The sequence below is a fragment of the Thermobia domestica genome, chromosome 2 (genome assembly GCF_964235325.1).
Source record: "Thermobia domestica chromosome 2, izTheDome1.hap1.1, whole genome shotgun sequence".
Lineage (NCBI taxonomy): Eukaryota > Metazoa > Arthropoda > Insecta > Zygentoma > Lepismatidae > Thermobia > Thermobia domestica.
This window is the reverse complement of record NC_137455.1, coordinates 166,915,668-166,936,331: the sequence shown is the minus strand read 5'-3', so window position 1 is coordinate 166,936,331 and position 20,664 is coordinate 166,915,668. Positions and strand designations below refer to the sequence as shown.

Sequence of the window (20,664 nt, the reverse complement as noted above, 5' to 3'; positions counted from 1 at the left end):
CATACATAAATTTTACTTAATGTATCATCATCATTATAAATGTTCTGCCACTACTGGCAGGACATTCCGCACATTTAAAAGCTTCCTTGTACTCTGGTCGTTAGCCGATCTTTTCATCTTTATGTAAGGAGTTTCCGTTGTGGTATTCTCGATAAATTGTAATTTTTTTTCCTCTCCTTGTTTTTTCTTCCATCGCACATTTTTTCACACATTTAAAGTAAAATTTCTTCTCAGCTTGACCCTCCTGTGTATAACACTTCCTCACTGATTGTTTAATTCGATCCTACTAGTTTCCTGTATTCTTTTTCTTAACCATATTTTGAAACCGTAGTTATTTTTAACTCTTTTTCGTAATGCCGCGTCTGCTCGATATGGTGTAATAGTCCACATGAAATATGAAGTCAATTATTTCGTAATTCTTATTTAGCGACCTAGCGACCCCAAACTTCTTTTCACAAGGTTTTTTTTTTCCCGTTCTTTTACCATTCTTATCTGTACTTCTATTTCCTACTAACAGTTGAGATGCTCACAAGTAATACTGTCTATATACCGGAAACTATCACTTGTTTTATTACTTTCATATTATTTGTTCTACGTCAGCCTTTATACTTGCCACAGTTTCTTTCAAGATTATTCCTTTCGTCTGTTTATTAGTTATCTTCATATCATGTTTTTGATACAGTTTCTAGCATCAGGTTAATTTCGAATTCAGATTGCACAATAAGAGCAATGTCATCTACAAATCGAAAACACTTTTAACCCTTGTATCACGTATTGAGATACCATCTTCCATAGTCAAACTGGAATTGGTGGAGGGCAGCATCATTGTAGAACATCTTTTCCAATTCATTTCGCTCTTTCATTTTCTCTTTAGTTAATGATAGTTTATAAAAGACAGTTATTCGGAAACTTGATTTGGTTTAATGTAATATAGACTTGAGACACAGTAATTTTCCCGATACATTTTAAATCAATAGAACGTTAGAATTAAGTACATCTTCTGGAGAGAAATATGCCGAATAAATAGATGTAACAATTGAAAGCTTCATGAATGCTAGTAACAGACAATTATCGGGAATAATTAATACAATTATATGTGACGTACATTCTCAAAAGAGAAGTATTTTAAGTATGTTTTTATTATTATTATTATTATTATATTTTTAAGAAATAGTGAAGTAACGTCTGGCCTTTCTAAACATTTCTGCTTTCATAAACTTAACATTAATGTTGTGAAAGTCAAAATCAGTCAGTCAATAAATAAATTGAATGCTGTTAGGAAGACGAATATTTTACAGGATTTTAAAGATCAGGACCGTACTGGCCAGGCGGGAGACCGGGAAATTTCCCGGTGGGCCCTGGACGGTGAATTTTTAGTGGGCCCTCCGCCTCGTATCGCAAGTAGCGGTATATGAACAAAAAGCCACACGTTACGCACTCCTCACATACGGAAGTAAGTGAACGAAGGACGATAACACGTCGAGTACCGGCAATACAGTCAGCTAATCCAAGACCAGCGTTGCCAGCCCATGATCTTGCGAAAACAGCCTTTCAGATTTTTTGTAATTCAACCCTTGAAAGGTTCCTGATTTCCCACTCTGCTTTATACTTTTGTTAATATTGAAGTATTCAGCTAAATTGAAACCTCAGATGATGCCACAACTTAAAATTAAATAATAATTTACATTTTACAGCACCGTTTTTTCTGTATAGAAAATATACAGGGTCGGATTAAGACCATTGGGGACCCTGGAGTGGGAAATACAAGCGGGCCCCACCAAAACTTTTATAATGGGCCCTCTCTCAACATGTTCATAAGGGTCCATGAATTATATAGGATTGACTCATGTCTTTTCTTTTTTTAACCTTTATGGTGAAAATATTTCCAGTAATTTTTAAAATTTTTGGGGCCCCCTTGCTCGCTGTCAATCAGAGCCGTAGCTAGAGATTTCGGCGCCCGGGACGAAGTAGAATTCGGCGCTCTTCTCCCAATACACTCATCTCACCAATTTTTTTTTAAATACATATAAGAGAAGCAGCTTTTGTCGTTATGCTACGATAAATTTTTTATCAAGCTGCTTGGACAGACCATTGCAACAGCCAAAAGCCATTATTAGTATTCTTTCACAAATACGACCTTTTTTCAAGAGGCTTATATTAGTTTTGTTAAACTTGGCAAAACTACCTTTGCTTGTATACAAATCTACTTGAAGAACAATTAAGGAAATTGACAACTATTTACGTTTCATACTGTCGATAATAGATGAAATTTCAATGCATTAGAAACTATGTGCTTTTAAAATGTTCGAAATGGGTGACAGCATTAATTTCCAGTAATAATTGTAAACTTTTGAAATTTTATTGTATGTGACCAAACAAATAGCATTTTAAATTTTGATTCTTTTACGGTAAATAATATTTTGGGAAATGTAACGGAAATTCAAGAGAAGCCTTCTTTGTGAATTTCTCAATATTGATCGATGGAGATGACGAATATGTTTAATCCAGATGTAGTTTGGCTACTACATATGTTTGAAATTATAGGAATTATTTAATTTCTTAATGAATGAAAGTTCTGAATTTCAGAATATATACATATAGTATATATACAGGCGGATCCAAGGGGGCTATAGGCTATAGCCCTCCTTGAAGCTCAGATATACACTAGACAAAATGGGCTTCAATCCTGCTTTACACTGGATAAAGCTGCAAACTGTGGTTTAGCCCCTCCCTTGATCATATCCTGGATCCGCCAATATATATATATATACATAGAGTGTTAATGAACTATACCGACAAACTGTAAGAGGTGATTCCTTACAACAAAATAAGAGAAAAGTTGTGGGGAAAAGCGCATAGTTTCAGAGTTAGGGCTGTCCAAAATCGTGAAAAATTCAAATTTCAACAGGCCCTATTTCGAATTCCAGAAACTGTGGGTGGTGGTCCTTATCAGCGTAAAGGAAGTCACGCATACGTAATCCAAAAATGCTTATTTCATTAACTTTCATTAGGTGTACAGAGTTCTCCATACAGGGTGAAATTCCCGGACATTCCATCAACTGAATTTTGATCAAAGCTCTGACTTTATGATTGGTCCAAAGTAGGCAAACGATAAGCCTTGACAGCAGTGAACACGGATCCTTTGGCGCGATATCGGAAGTGTTAAGGATCGTCAGCAGCACGGTTTTTCGTACTCGGGAAAACGCATGCTGCAATGTTTTCTTTCACGCTTATAAGTGAAGAGAACGTGAAATATACAGCGAGGAAATACATCGCATCACACATTATTCTGCACACAAAAAACGTGGAGCTGCCGGTTCCTAACAGTTCCGACTTCCCTCCAAAGCATTGGATGTCCATTGTTGTCAAGGCTTAACTTCTATCTACTTTGAGCCCTCCTTGAAATCAGAGTATATCTGAAAACTATTGAGAGTATATCTGAGAATTACACCTTGTTGGGTATACCTTGTTTACCTATTGAAAATTGACGAAATATGCACTTTCGGGTTGTGTATGCGTGGCTTCCTTTGCGCTGAAATTTGCCTTTTTGCGCGATTTTGGACAGCCCTAGCTCTGAAACTGTGCACTTTTCGCCATAGGTCCATATGAACTTTTCTCTTATTTTTATGTGAGGAATCACCTCTTACAGTTTGCCGGTACAATTCATTAACATCCTCTACATAATCTATAGATACGTAATGAAAAAAAAAAAAAAAAAAACACTGGCGATACAAATAATTGATGGCATGCGTGCCGACGACGTGGGTGCTCCGGCACCCACACAAATAATCTTGTGGGTGTGGCGCACCCACAAGAGTTTGTTTGGACCCAGGTTTGAATCAGTTTCTCGTGTATTTAAGTCAGTTGTGTTACCGACTGAGCTAAGGTCAGCCCCAACTTATCCTTATAGTACCGGCATATTTTACTTTATCACAGCACAGCCCTTTATGACAGGTTCATAAAAGATTTTAACTAAAAATAAATCAATCAAATATCGAACTTTCCTGAAAACATATAGGCTAACAGTCCTAACACCTACATAAATTTTAGAAAGTCTGCGCCGTTGGTTGGTTAAATCATCGCAATAAATTCCTTCAAATTGGAAGCATTACATGTTAGTGGAATAAAAAAGGGTCACTGGTAGTGACCAGTCTTTCAAAAAGACGAAATTCGTTAAGTTCTGATCCCTTTAGGCCCTATTCTTCAGCTGCTTCAAGTTCGAAAATGTTATTATTATCCTTGTTTACTTTCATTTTTAATATTTTCGTGCAAACAGCAGCTTGCGGCTTTCTATATCATATCGTTATTAACTAATAATATATAATAACTTTCTTTAAGTAATAAGTAAAAGCTCATTGTTAACTTATTGAAACATTTGTGTTGGATCGAAGAGAGGAAGATTTTTTTTTTTTTTTTTTTTTAATATTCCTTTGCAATCCCACAACAATATTGATTTAATAGGGCGCCAATACTTTTACGGGGCGATGCGTCGTTTATTCATTTCCAACACTTTTTTATTTCTTCTTGCTCGTTCGACACTCTCTTGTAATCAGCGCTCGGGGCCACGGCCTCGCTCGCCTACCCCGTAGCTGCGATTCTACTGTTAATACAGGAAAATGGAGAAGTGTTGCATTTGTATAAATTATAAATTACTTCTGATACTTCATATATATATATTTGTATATGCACCAGGGGCGCCTATGAAAGGTTTATGGCACAAGTGCGGCATTGTTATTTTGAAGGGAGATATAAAATAATCGAGCTTGTGCAGGTGATTGCACAGTTGCAAGAGAAGAACGGAGGACTGGGCATTACATCAAATCAGTCAGTGTAAGGGGAGAAATTACTGTCTTAAAAAAATTTAATTTTAAGACTTTTCAGCATACTTGATCCGAGTAACACTCCCGGATTACTTTTATTGTCGGAGGGGACAGTACGTGCATACGAGTGGGCCTTCTAGAAAGTGCTTTCCCGGTGGGCCCCTAGGTTGCAGTACGGCCCTGGTTAAGATTATGTAGTTTTATCCAATTTGTATATACATAGGGATATTAATACACAGGTAAGTACTAATCAAAACTGCTTTCCTTTGAGACCGTGGAAGACACAGTTTTATTTCTGAAAATAAAATTTTCTTTTCGTCATATGTTTTTCGTTTTTAATTTTCTGAAGATAATAGTTTCGAAGAGAAAACTATTTCTACTCTTGAGGATTGTAACAGTTCTAGTATTTACTGCACATGTTTCACTAAGCTTCGCATCTAAGGTGTTCTTGGGTTATCATCTTGATGTTTTCTACATTTCCGAAAGGAAGTACCTGGTAAGTTGAATAGTTGAAACACGGGAAAAATAGTGATTGCCAGACGGTATGTTTTGTACAAATCAATGCTATGGATTCCATTGGATGTCGTGGGGGAATGGGAGAAAGGCGCATTACGGAATTTCTTCTTAAAAACCCGTTTAAGTCAAAATGACTTTCCTGCAGATTTATTTCTTTCCTTTTTTTTTTTTTTTTTTTTTTTTTTTTTTGTAGGACAGCTTATTTTTATTATCAATTTTTCTCTTTTCTTGATTATATATATGGTATATAGATAGATGGATATTGTTATGCAAGTATTAAATTTTTAAGTTATAGCACTACAATAGTGATAATCCTTGTATGATACGTAATCTTCTTTGACTTAAACCTAAATAATCAAGTTTTTCAAAGACAAGTTTATTTTCGCCTTTTTAATAACATTTATCTTGCTATATTACATGGTTTTACAGTCCCACTCAAGAAATATTTCATTAGACGTTCTCAGCTTTTAACCAATCACCCAATTACAATCGTGTTGACCACACAGAATCACTTTTTAAAATAATAATAATAATAATAAGCATGAGTATTTTACATAGCAGCAGCTCCATGAATGTTACACTTTAGCCACTCGTAACTATCCGACCAATTTAAAGTAAGCATTACAATTATTTAAATATTTTTTGACTGAAAATATTTTCGTAAATTATTTACAACAATGCATAAACAATGCGAAATGGAGACTACTTGGCTCGATCTCACTATCATAGCGTGCTAGGTTACTTAGGAGTTCTGTAAATTATAAGCTTATAATTTTGTGTGTAGTTGATACTTCTAAATTTGAGAATATTGCATTTGTTGTACTGTTTACAGTGAACATTCCAGCGTGTTAAAAGCTGTAGCGCCTATCCTTGCTAATTCACGTGAAAGAGAAACCAATTGTCATTGGGTGTTAGAGCTTATGGGACAAGTCCAATCTGTGTTGAGAAATGAGAATGCAGAACAACAGGTAATGTGGTTATTGCTTCAGTATCTACTCAACAGAATAGGATGTAGTAATATGCAGTTCAATGGATTGGTGGTGGTTTGAGAGAGAAGCTGCATTTGTTTAAAAACAAAAACTGTTTCTGTTTTGAGAATCGTCAATAGCATGGATTACTTAATACGAGGGGGATCAGAAAGTAAGATTACAAAGCCTGCAGTAAAAAACGTGTATCTATTTTTTCATACAATTAATACAACGAACAGATAGTACATATAGTTATTTTTCGACGTAGTACCCACATCGATTGGGGCACTTGTATCGTGGGATGAGTTTGAAGATTCCTTCGTGGTTAAAATCCTGTCGTTGCGTGTTCAGCCTCTGAAGCGAAGCGACGGCCTCCCAGGTGCTTGCGAACAACATTCCCAACTCTGCCCTCAAATGCTGTAACGTGATCCTCCTGCTACCCTGAATCAGGTCCTCTACGCAAGCGTGTTCAAATCTGTTGATGCCGTGCTGGGTCGGCCACTGCGCTCCTCGTTGGTGACATTTTATCTACCAGCTGCAAACTTTCGACACCATTCTTCTATATGCTGACGAGACATTACAGTCTCTTCCTAAACCTCGACCAGCTACTGGTGAATTTCAGCCGCGGTTACGTGCTTCGCCCACAGAAATCGAATAACTGAGTGGACTTCTTCGCGAGACTAGTTTTCCAAACGAGACGCCAATTGTGTTTATCTACACTTAGCGCCGTAGGTAGCTGAAACTCTGCGCAGTTGCCAACTCCATCTATTACAGTTACTGCACACTCCTTAATCCTCTATAACAGACAAAATTCCAGAAATATCGGCCTTGTAAGTTTAGTTCCTGATCCTGACTCGTAGATATGTAAAGATTTCCTTGCATCAGTAACTGTTATCATACAAGCTACTGACTGACGATGCAGTGTCTCGTTTTAAGGAGGAAAAAAAAAAAAAAAAACCTTCCAACTTCGTCGTGAGGAAAAAAGTACGTTACATACTTACTGAAGGGAAACTTCTTCATGGTTCTTCAATATCAATTCAGGAGGAAATGAAGTAATAATTATGTAAACATTTTGTAAGTCATTTCTATTTTAAGTAAACAGCCACTTTATTATAGAAAACTTAATTAGCTATTTTTAAAAACTTGTAGGTATCATATGTCGATACATAGATTCAAAAAATGGAGAATTTACGTCTGTGTTTGATTCAGTCGTAACGAAGGACAAGAATACAAAGCTGATATTAGAAAAGACGTAAAAATCATTTTGAGATTGCATTCACTGTTCGTAGTGGTAAAGAATTGAGTATTGATATGTAGATTTACACTAGTACAAGACTTTATCCTTAAATGACACTTGCAAACGTGACTGAGTAAAATAAGTTATTTGATAAGATATGGGTCATTGAGGAAGATAAACTTTCTAGTGTCAATCCAATATTAAAATTGTACAATAAATGTAATAATAATCTTCGTTTCAGTTCCGCGAACAGCTTTGAGCATAGTATGGTTTTAAGTATCCAATTATGAAAGGAAAGGAGAAAAAATGAACATCACACATTATCGAAAAAGTGATAACTAGAATAATTTTCTTTTCATGTTGTTCGAGCTGATGAACAGAAGAAACGAAAAATAAAATACAAGTGGGCATCTTTAAAATTACATTTAGCAGAATATTACTAAAGTAAACACGCTAAAAGTAGTCAAATTTCTTAAAATTATACATGCTTGTTAATATGCTTGCCCTAAATTTATCTATTTAAAAAAATGGGCAGTCTTAAAATTTCACACTTCCAGTGCACATAAATTGAAGTTTTACCACTTTTTACACTACGACTTATACTTTAAAGCCAATGTTACGTAAACAGTACCCACTACAAAATACTGTACATGGTGTGTTCAACAATTATTGTCCTTAATATAAAAGGAAATTTATTTCTTCACTATGTCACTCACTACAGAAGTGCACTTCGTCCACCTACATATGTTTTAGACTGTCATACCCTGAAAAATAAATTGCAGTTGATCAACAAGCCATTGTTCCACACCATGTGTAGCAGCCGCATCATTTTGAAACTTCGCTCTGAACAATATACGAATTTAACTTGGGGAACAAGTGGAAGTCGCTGAGAGCGAAATCTGGGGAGTAGAGAGAATGTACAAGTAGTTGAAACGCTGCAGCCTTGATTGCTTCCATTGTGTGGTGACTTATTTGGCCTGAGACATTATCCTGATACAAGAAGGTTTGTCTGCGAGTTATGCCTTTCTCCCCCTTCCTTTCCTTGATGGCTCTCTATAATTTGGGAATTAACTGTGCGTAATATTGTCCTCTGATAGTGTGTCTGTATTACGGATAATCAATGAAGAGAATTCCCTTTGCATCATAGCGATCTCCACTACGATTCTGATAATGTGCAACTCATAATTTTAAATAAAGTGTCATTATGTTCGAAATGCAAAGCTAACAGCAAGGGTTAGTAATTAAATTTAGATTTTGAAAGAAAAATATTAAGTTAGGTGAACTCTCGTGTGAGTATCATTCGATCTACTCGAATTTTATGTGTAATTTACACCACTCACAATTTCATTTACCCTGTTTTTATTGGAAATCCAAATAAACCAGAGTCCATTCGGTGCGAGAAATTTGCCGGTTCTGCTTTTTATTTTCGTATCTAATGAGATTTATAGTGGCTTTTAAACCTTTCTAGTTGTATTCTGGTAATCTTAAGTTTCTGATCTGGTAGTGAAATGTGCTAACGTGTTCGCAATATTGATTACATCACAAGCTCTGCATGGAGCAATCAACGGCATCAATAGAAGCCATTACCAGCATTTCGTATTGTGAAATATCATTTTGGTTGGAGCAGCATTCATCTGGAAATTTCATGTTTTTCCTCCACTTTCCCCCATTGATTAATACATTGTTGTGTATTTTTAATAGTGAAGTGTGAGAAAGCCCTATATTAATAAGGGCACAATAATTTAAAGTTTTCATACCGTTCATGAGTGCATATATCGCATGCGGAATGTGAAACTATTTGTGTGTTTACATATTTATTTCTTTTTGTGGAAACTATCCATAAATACATCATATATAAGTAATACTTATGTTTTCTTTTCTATGGAGTAAAGTTGAGTTTTAGTCTCTTCACACATCGATATTCGTTACATAATTTCCTTGCATGTGTGAGACCAGAAAATAGCCAATTTTTCAACCACTTAGGGTATGGTTTAGTTACTTCTTGCTTTAATAGTGAAGGTCCCTGAACAGATAGTACCAGGTCTATAATCATCTCTGTTGCTTTAGCTACGGTTAGAGACTTGGTTACATCCTTCGCAAACGGGTTTGCATGACTTATAGTTTGTAGAGCGGGCCGAAGGCTCTGACGGAGGAGGAGGAGGAGGAGGAGGAGGAACAACAACAACAACAACAACAACAACAACAACAACAACAACAACAACAACAACAACAACAACAACAACAACAACAACAACAACAACTACTACTACTACTACAACAACAACAACTACAACTACTACTACTACTACTACTACTACTACTACTACTACTACTACTACTACTACTACTACTACTACTACTACTACTACTACTACTACTACTACTACTACTACTACTACTACTACTACTACTACTACTACTACTACTACTACTACTACTACTACTACTACTACTACTACTACTACTACTACTACTACTACTACTACTACTACTACTACTACTACTACTACTACTACTACTACTACTACTACTACTACTACTACTACTACTACTAATAATAATAATAATAATATAATGGTCAAATATTGTATAAACAAGTCAACATAGAAAAAATTGAAAATATAAAAGACATAGAGTAATATTTGATGGAAAGCTTTCATTTAATGAACAGGTAAAGGTAATACGTAGAGGTGCCACGAAACTTTTAGGCTTTCCATTAACCCATTATAAGAATTTTAAGAGTATTGGTCCGTATATTTCATTGTACTGGGTTTTAATAAGACAAAAAATAGAATATGCATGTCCAATATGGAGCTCTCTAGCCAAACTTCATTCTTAAAAAGTAGAGCGAATACAAAAGAGATGAAATGAAATTAAATCTAAAAGTTTTACGTCCCACGATTATGCCGGCTAGGCTAAAGGAGGCGGTGATGATGAGAAATGAATGAAAATAATGGAATGAAGAAAGTGGGAGAACCCCGAGAAAACCCACGCACACGGTGTTTGTCCACCACAAAGTTCACTTGGCGCGAACTGGGATCGAACCACGGACCCCATGTATCAGAGATAAACGCTCTACCACTGAGCCACCGCAGCCCTTCTAACCACAAAGCTGAACGTGTTTATCTTTCTCTGCACAAAAGAGATATTTGTCTTAAAGCCAGTTAGATTTTTACCGCTTCTAGTTACGAACAGTGACCAGTATTTTTAAAATTTGTCTTACTGAAAAAAATAGACGCGTATTACATGATCAGATATGTGCACAGAACTTTGAAAATAATAAATTGCCCAGCATGTACTTCAAAACTATTTTAGGTTCCTAATATTATGACAAGACACGGAATGCCGTATATTTACATACAGGTATACCTAGGTATAGTAGTATTACCAACCCCCTTAGCCTCATTGGAATACCGCTTCGGGTGGGATCAGCAGAGTCGAGCAATGCCAGGTCTGGTCAGAGAAAAGATGGTTGATCGTACTCACTAGATGATACTGGCATTGAGGCATTCACCCAGCGTCAGAACAATTGGGAAGCTACTTGGAAGAAAGAAGTAGCGAACTCCAGTCTAGAGATCCAGTATTAACGGCAAGAAGAGTCAAGTACTGTTTGGATTAATCTTAGATAGAGCGATAAGAAACTATAATGGAAACAATTCTTGACATTTAAAAAGTTAGGGTAATGGGAAAGTTAAGCATAGTGTATTTCCGCCAGTACTTGTTCATTTCTTTCCAGTGTGTTCCAGAGATGTGAGCTACATATGAAAGTTGCAGTGGTTATTTTTTTGCATTGCCGTATAAATATTATAATGAAAGAGAAAATTGCAGGTTTTGTTTTAAGTTTCTGAAAGAGGGGACTTGAAAGAGCTAATAGATCAAAGATAAGTGAGAGAAGGAAACGTATTTATGTAAAAATAAAATAAAACGTACTCTAGCCTATGCTTTCTTGATTTAGCAGACGTATTGTTTGGAACCAAAAGTGCGTGCGAGTTGTAGATTCTTCCACTCAGTTGAGAGCGGAAGTGATAAAATCACTTGACTCATCTACTATATTTTGTATTTAACTAGTATATGTAATTCAAATTGTAAGTTCATTGATTTGAGCATATTATCTGTACTTAATTATGCATTTTACAATGTGTATTTGACTGATCGATGTTCTTAGCATGATAATAAACCTTTATTAGTATTATTGGTTGCTTAAAATTAACATGTTTGTCCTTTTGAAGGGTTTGGTTTTCCTGTGTGATGTCTTCATACTGGCGATTATTATTTTGTCAGCGTATGATTGCATGACAATGGATTTGGAAAAAGTAGCCATCATTCAAGAGATTAGGTTATTATATTTCCCAGTGGCTTTGAATCATCTTCTGTCTCTTAATGAATGGAAGTCTATGTGCTCTCAGGTAATATTTATTTCTTGTACTGATTGATTGATTTGGTTGTGGTAAATAGGTAAATTACGATTGTGTGCTTCTTCATACAAACATGTACTGCATAAAGTGTACTACCGTACTACATTGTTTATGTAGGAATAAAAATAATATAAAATAAGTAAATACATAATTATGGAACTTAGAGTAACATTTGTTTCTTTACTGTCATCGTGTATATGTATAATATGATGCCAAAACTTTTATTTCTTTATGTTTTTATGCTTGTGTGCAGTCTTTAAAAAAGCTCTTTGGAAAGCTTTAAAATTATATTCCTTTTTCTGTTCTACGTGTTTCCTGTTATATAGTATAGAGGCCGAACAGTTCCGCAACTTAGGGAAAATCTCAAATATTTTATGGAAGCTCTTTCATCCTGCACACATTTGCGTAGACGGAAATGCATAATATATTTCGAAGAATGTTGGGTGCGGCACTAACCCTAAACGCCCCAATACCTAAATAGAATAAGCCCTAAAATGCGCTATCATCGCGTCCACGCTAAAAGTACTGTAGAAGCAGTACTAATAAGTTGCCATGTTTTTATCGAATATTTAAGTTTGTAGCAGGGGTACTCACAGAGGTGAATGGGTTATAACCCACAATTCGTTATTTCAAAACTAACGTAATTAAAATTTATGAGAAACTTAAAAATATATTTAAGATCAGTATAATGAATACAATAACAATATTTTCAATCAAGGCCGCACCCAGGTATAGGGGGGAGGAGTACACAGAAATAAAAGCCATTGAATCAGTTTAGAATGAATAGCTGAGGGTTTTTTCGTCCTTATGCAGCATCGTGGTTCGAAGGACGCACCCTACTATTAACGTGAGCACTGAACAACCACGACTGGGGCTTGAATCTGGTGTTCAGATAATGTGCAAGATCAACCCTCACAGTATAGGCCGTTCCCCACCACATTATCTGACCTTCAAGATAGGAACATGCTACCAGCCGTAGCAGCAATTGCTGTTTTGAGGGAATATGTGAGTTAAATTTAAGGGCGAAACATGTTCCAAAGCGGATAGCATAGCAAAGTGGACCAGAATCAAAGTTTTAGTGAAAAACGTTTTTAAGTTCTGAAATTTTGAAACAATTTTCTGATCAAACAGAATACTGCTTGATGGTTAGGACAATGCCTTTTAAACTTTGAAGCATCTCAAAGGGGGTTTTCTTCAGGCCCCATGAAAGGATAATATTTACACGTTTTGAATTGTCAACATTTCTTTTTTAATGCAACTTGAAATAATAATGATAATAATAAAGAAAATAACAGCAACAACAACACGTGACTTAGAAATTAGACCGTTTACCCACCGTGTATAACATTTCTTGATTATTGATGAATCCAATGATTTAGCTTTTGGGATAGCACTACATTAAGTAATCATATGTTTTAAGTACGATGGTAAATGAAAGGTGAAATAGTAATATTTGCAAGATAGTGCCACTTAGGAGAACGATGAATTGTCCATTGATATTTAGGTAGTCATAGTAACTTAATAGTGCATCCTAGTCCCTGTATGTGATTCTTAAAATAAGTTTCTTTCAGTTTCTGTAAAGTGTTGATAAACTGTACAAAGTACTGATCATATTAGCATATTTAATTGACATTTTCTAAAAGATGTAAGTACATAGTAAAGACATATTTCCAATCATGTCTCGTTGCCTTCAATGTGACACTAAGTACTCGTCTCCCTTTTTTGTGTGTGGAAAATATCAATACAACTCCCCTTCCCTTGAGGTTTCTAAGTCAGTAACAGGTTGGAAGAAATTAAGTGACTCTTTGCAGGAAAATTTTGCTTTCCCAACTTTCGTACAATACTTAACGCAGATTACGTAGGATTACGGGGATGAGGTGAATGATCATTAAGACAGTATGCTGTCACTAACGTCGACCACTGAAATTTTAAAGACGATCTTGATGCATTTATTGTTAATGTAACCCACCTAAGAGACTAGCTTATAAATAAACTCCGGATTTGTTAAAAAAAAAAAAAAAAAAAAAATCAAATATCTGGATGTATTGCAACTAATACAATGTAATTAATTTCTACGTGTCGTGCTTCTAAATTTTTCTTTTTCTCCGATTCATAGTTTTATTTATTTTTTTTAATGCTTTGAGATATACAGACGGTGATCAGAAAAATGGAAACACCTGTAGTTGGCAACACGTCAGATGTATGGGTTGGCAGTGGTGTCGTGGCGCCCGCAGCGCCGGACCGCTGGTGGTGGTGTGTCAGGTCGGTCTCCATACTACGTCAGGCGCAGTGGAACAGCAGTGTCCAGTGGCTGCAGCAGACGGAGGTAGTGTAAAATGGGAGACCTCTCAGATTTTCAAAGAGGGCCAATTGTTGGTGCGCGGCTATGTGGAGTGACGGCAGTGGCTACTGTGTTAGGTGTGTCGCGTGGGACAGTGTTGAAGGTGATGACGGCTTACACAACATACGGGAAAACCACATCGGGAAAGCGGAACAGTGGGCGGAAGAAAATCATGAGTGACAGGTCACGCCGGGTATTAAAGCGCATTGTCACGCAGAACCGTCGTGCCACTGCGGAGCAAGTGACGGAGGAACTCAATCAGCACCTCCCCCACCCTGTTTCGACAATCACAGTCCGCCACGAATTACATGACATGAACTTATGGGGTCGTGTTGCATGGGCCAAACTGCTCATCAGGGACCATAACGCTTTCGCACGCCGCAAATGGTGCCGCGACCATGCAACTTGGACCGTTGAGGACTAGAAACGTGTGATATGGTCGGATGAGTCATCCTTCACCCTATTCCCAACCACGGGCCGTGTTTATGTGTGGAGAACGCCCAAAGAAGCTTATGATCTGCAGTGTCTCCGCCCAACTGTGAAACATGGCGGCGGATCGGTGATGCTGTGGGCCGCAATATCAGGTTTTCATTGGGTCCTGTGGTCACACTTAGCGGACGAATCTCTGCCAACGATTATGTCAATTTTAGGAGACCACTTGGATCCTATGGTCCGTATGTTGTTCCCGGACAATGACGCCATCTTCCAGGATAATAATGCACCCATTCACACAGCTGGCGTTGTTGCAGCGTGGTTTGAGGAACATCGGGATGAAGTTCAACACCTCCCCTGGCCCGCCCAATCCCCAGATCTCAACATAATTGAACATCTGTGGTCCGTCTTGGAAACACGACTCCGGCGACGATTTCCACCTCCATCCTCTCTCACAGAACTGCCCGATGCCCTGCACGAGGAATGGTGTAAAATTCCACTTGCTACCATTCACGGCCTCTATGCCTCCATCCCACGTCGCATCAAGGCTGTTCTGAAGGCGAAAGGTGGCCCGACACCATATTAATCTGGTAAGTTGCAATTTCGTTCAGGTGTTCCCATTTTTCTGATCACCATCTGTAGCTAGTTTAGTATGTATAATACGATGAATCAAAAATTATACGACATATTTTTTTGTTTGTTCGTTCGCTCGTTTAACAATCTACTCGTATGAGATTTTCTTGCTTTTTCTTAACCCACCTAAACTTGATCCCCATTACTACCGCCATTAGGAATAAAACTTCTGTTTAGATTTTTGTTCTAAAATAGCTTAGTGTGATGGACAATTTTATCTTTAAAAAAAATCCACGTTATCTTACAAGTTACACTTAATATTCATGTGTGAGCTGCTTATGAGTTCCATTAGCCCATGATTTTATGCATTATTTACTTTCTTAGTGGGAGGACACATTGGTCTCACGGCAAATATGCGTGGAGTGTGTCCAATCGTGGTCGGGGATCCTGGGAAAAGATACTTTGGGTAGACCAAGAAGAAGGTGGAAGGTAGTAATCCAGATTAGATAGGCTTAACAAAGGATATATCAAATGCCGAGGTTTTGTATCTATGACCATGAATCGGATTTCTTAATACAGAGTTAGTAATTAATACAGAGTTAGTAATTACCTTTGTAACATGCAGTATGTTATCAAATGACACCGGTGTATATTCAGAAACGAAAGTACTGTGAAATAAGATAAAAATGGATAAGAGAAAATTATATTTTCCATAAGTAGAAGCTTTGCTTTGTATATACTTAAACACAAACAAACTATTTGCTGTCTGATGAAGCTAAAATGTTAGTTGGCGAAACTGTAACACGCATGTAGTTTTTTTTTTTTTTTTTTTTTTTGTGAATATATTGTTTTGCTCAGCAAATAGTTTTTGTGTGTTTAAGAGAAAATTAGTTTAAAATTACGTTGTTTTGTAATCTATAAAATACTAGCTCGAATATTCTAAAACAGCATGCTGTATGAAACTTCTTATAGAAAGCGGTACATGAATTATTCAAAACTGCAATATTAGTACCACATTGGCGTGGGAGACCCGGGTTCGATTCGCGGCGGAAGCTTGTTCAGATTCCACGTTAATCAGTAGGTCCTGTCTCATATAGCCTCACTACTGAAAGGGACGTTAAACTCAAACCAGCTCAACCAATGCCACATTTTCCAGAACTGGCCGAAGGACTTCCTGATTATACTTTTACTCCCACATTTTTATTCCACAGATTATTCATCCCCACGGGATGAAAAAACAGAAATTTCATTTCACTGAATACTGATTATGAACCCGTGCACATACCTGTCAAATGGGATTCTTTTTGTGGTAAAATATATGTAGGACTTTAAGAAAGAAAATCCTAAACAAAGCTATTTTGGATCTAACTACGACCTTCGGGTCTAAATATTTCTGTATCGCCCTTATATGAACAATATAATTTAAATGTGTTTACCTTTTCCTATAGATTGTAGAATGGTTACATCATCTTCAACTTAATGAAAGATTGCCATCTCAATACAGACTTGCATTTTATAAAGGACTAGTAGGATTGCATCATGCTGAATACTTCAAGAAACCTTCGGTATGGATGAGGATATTGTCGTCAAAGCCTCCGAAACTTCAATGACCGTTGTACTAATCTATGAAGTAGTTGTATATAAATATTTATAAAATAAAGTGTTATTTTCCTTACCGCATATGTTTCTTTACTTCTGTCCATTAAAGAGAATTATAGAGTAGGGCAGACATAAGCTTCTCTTAACAATTTAATGAATGAAGTTCTTGTGAAAAAGTAATGAAAACAAAATCTAAAGAAAATACTTTAGATTGTTTTTTTGAGACTTCCAAACTATGCTATGCCTAAGTGTTGAAAGTTTTACGGAACGGCTGTGTGTTTGTCCTCTCTCAACAGGTATCAGAGCAAACAAGGTAAGATACAGGAAAGCGGTATTTTTGCATCAAGAGTAGTTGCCATCTCTTCCATTAATCCTCTATTCACACAGGAAGTGGTAGAAATTAACCATTTCCAGTTCCAGCGTTGGTAGTTACAGAACAAAAATGATAATGTATAGCGACAAGCAGTGTTTTTGGAAACAATTCAGCATCTCAAAAAATTTCCTAACACTACAGGAAGAGGGTGAAATTTACTAGTACTTCCGTTTTCAATATTATATAGTGCAATCACACTGGAAGTGGGAAAATCAATCATTTCCGGTTTCAACGTTGGTCGCTATAGAATATAAAAAAATATATGGCGACAAACTGTTTTTTTAGAATCCATTCAGCGTCTCAAGAAAAGAAACCATAACCATACGTAACACTACCAAACTCGGAAGTGGTGGAAATTTAGTAGTAATTCTGGTTTCAATATTTATTCATTTAAGTAGTGCAAAAACGGTAAAATATATCGAGAAACTTTTTTTTTAGTTGATTCAGGCTCCAAGAATAGTTTTTGTCTTCTCTGTTAAACCTTCTATTCACACTGGAAGTGGTAGGAATAAACCGTTTCCGGTTTTAACGATCGTCTTAGAACAAAAGCGACTTTTTTTTTTTTTTTTTTTTTTTTATCGATCCGGCTTCTTAAAGAATGCAATTAGTCGAGCAGATTTGGGAGGGAACCGTAACATGTGGTAAAAATGTTTTGCTTTGATTTTTGTTATTTGTCCTTTTTCAGATTCCTTGGCATCCTTGGGCAATTTTCAGTATGACGTCATGTATAACGTTACTGTTTCACCTATCTAATCTACGTATTAAACTTGATTGGCCAGTTAAAATCTCCATGACTCAACAACTATACACAATATGAATACAATTTTTGCAAGGCTACATGTAATCGGACCATTCCACAATTTGGGACATTTTGGTGGCCATTGTTAATATGATGATACAGTGACGTTACATTTTTAAAAAAATGGATAAAAAAATGCATTTTAATAATTCGCTATGAACAAAATATTTAATCAAATTGGACCAAAGTAAATGAACTGAGTAGAACATACGTGTAATTTTCCAGCGGTTCCATGTAAATATCATAAGGATGTAATGAGTGTGTTCGGAGCTAGACAGTGAAACATCTCAACAAGTGCATTGTGTAAACCGCAATTAGAGTTCAGTATGTGTTATCTCCATGGTGCACCCGTTGTGATTACTTTTTCTGTATTTTAAAAGTATGCTTTCCTGATGACCCCGTAGAAACACAGCGAATTGAAGTCCATTTTTCAGAAATGTGGCGCCGCTGTATCGTCACCATACCAACAATGGCCACCAAAATGTTCCAAATTATGGAAAGGTTTGACTACTCGTACCTAGCAAAAACGTCTTCCTACCGTGTATAGTTGCTGAGTTATAAAGATTTTAACTTATCCATTGCCGTTTAATAGATAGATTAGACAGGCGAAACAGTGATATAATGACATCATACTGAAAAGTGCCCAAGGACACCAAAGTAGCATCACTTGGAATCTAAAAAAGGACATTCTATTTCATAATAAAAACCAAAGAACAGAACTTTGTGTGTTACGGTTTAGTGAATTTTATCACTGCTTTCTTCTGGACTAAAACTTCATTCTGCCAGAACCGGGAGTGGTTAAAATTTACTAGTATTACCGGCTTCAATATTGATTTACATACAACAAAAAACGGTCAGAAGTATCAAGAAACGTTTTTTTGGAATCTATTCAATGTCCTAAGAATAGGTTTGTTCTCTTACATTAACCTCTATTCAAACTGAAAGTAGTATAAATCATCCATTTCCCTGATGACGGCTGCGTTTTGAACTTTTTAGGATGGGGAGAGGATGGCTGTACTCCATGGACTGGCGTTTAGTCTCAGGCTCGAAGTGATGATCCTAGGAGTCATCCCCATTACGAGATGCGTGAGAAAGGTATCTCCTTCGGTGTTGAAACGGACCAAATTTTGCTCACACGCATTAGTGAGGGCTTCTTTCATTTCCATTGTAAGCTGACATGGAACCCACCTTGAACACACCTTCTTGAACCGAACCTCGTCGTATAAGTGGTTCACTATTCCGGGTGATATGCCAGTAATGTCTGCAACCACTCTGCTTAATGCGCCGATCAACGCGAACCAGTGCTTCAACCTGTTCCATTTTCTCTGGAGTGGATGCAATCGTTGGCTGTCCACTGTGGTTCTTGTCATGCAGACACGATGTGGCTGGATTTCCTGTACGCACCGTCCGAACCCAGCTCCTCACTGTGCTAATCTCCATACATGCTTCCCCGTACACAGCACTCATGCGACGGTGGACGTTGATGGTTGTCACACCTTCCACAGCCAGGAATTCAATGGCCGCACTGTAGCGGGATATGATGAAGGGACTCGGCCATCTGTATTCATTTAGGGAAACAGTTGTCTAACAACCAAGAGCCAAGCAGCCTTCTGCATTTTCAAGTTGGAGTTCATCGCCTGGATGGTTAGCCCGGACGTCGCCAGCTGACAGCTAATTTTAACATTTAGGAAATGCGTTTATTTCCTATTTATTGTTTTGCTGTCTACAAGGAAATTCTTGTACTTGTAAAGCTTTTGTAATAAAACTGTGGTAGCAGTTTTCCGTACCTTTACCCCTGTCCTCCACCTTCCATTTTGTCAAATTTCACACGTGCCGCCTTTAAGTTTAATTATGATTAGATCGGGCGCTTTCTCAATGAATTTATATCTTACTGGCCGTCGCAGTCAAATGTCATCACCGCATCATATTTCAGAGGGGCAGTCGGGTCAAAAGCAATTGACAAAGTATGATCTTGGTCACTTTTTTGATATTTTTCGATTTGGTCATTACCGATGGGAACATTCGGAGACGCCCATCTCTTCGAGACTTCTAGGACAACGTACATCACCTACCAGGGAGGGAGGAACATGAGAGTGTTCTGAAATTAAATAAAAGCTCTACTATCCTTCACATCCTAATTGCCACCATTATCTATTATTTGAATCATGTCTTCCGTTTAAATTATAATTCTCATCTCGAAGACCGCACACCCTTATTGTGTCTTTACATGGCGGAGTATGCTTCAGATCTAGATGCTTTGCAATACCTCTCCTTTACTTTCATTTTCTTGAATGTTTGCTTCTTGTAGTACCTTTTGTTTAAGTTGGTTCGTCTTTTTCCGACCGCCTCTGAAATTCTGTTGAAATTCTATCTTGGTAATTTCCCCTCTTCGCTAGATTTTTGCAATGATTGGTTTATTTTGTTGTTCAATCATGGCGCTGCCTTTATCTTTAGTTCGGATATTTACTCAGAATGTTCAACTTTCGCATGGGGTAATGTCTTCAGACTCTTTCTTATTACGGTTTACAGCCTATGATTTTTTTTTTTTTTAAATACGATAGATGGTATTTCCTATAGTCAGTTGTATATAT

At 36.9% G+C, this 20,664-nt stretch overlaps 1 protein-coding gene across 1 annotated transcript in view; it reads left to right on the top strand.

Moving 5' to 3' along the window:
• The window catches only part of LOC145677131 (focadhesin), an 88,081-nt gene extending 71,103 nt beyond the window's left edge, over positions 1–16,978 (top strand). Inside the window, exons 16-18 of the mRNA XM_081747778.1 lie at positions 6,169–6,304; positions 11,771–11,947; positions 16,751–16,978. Coding sequence (XP_081603904.1) covers positions 6,169–6,304; positions 11,771–11,947; positions 16,751–16,912 — 475 coding nt within the window. The 3' untranslated portion in view covers positions 16,913–16,978. The remainder of the gene's footprint in view (positions 1–6,168; positions 6,305–11,770; positions 11,948–16,750) is intronic.
• The last annotated feature ends 3,686 nt before the right edge of the window (positions 16,979–20,664 follow it).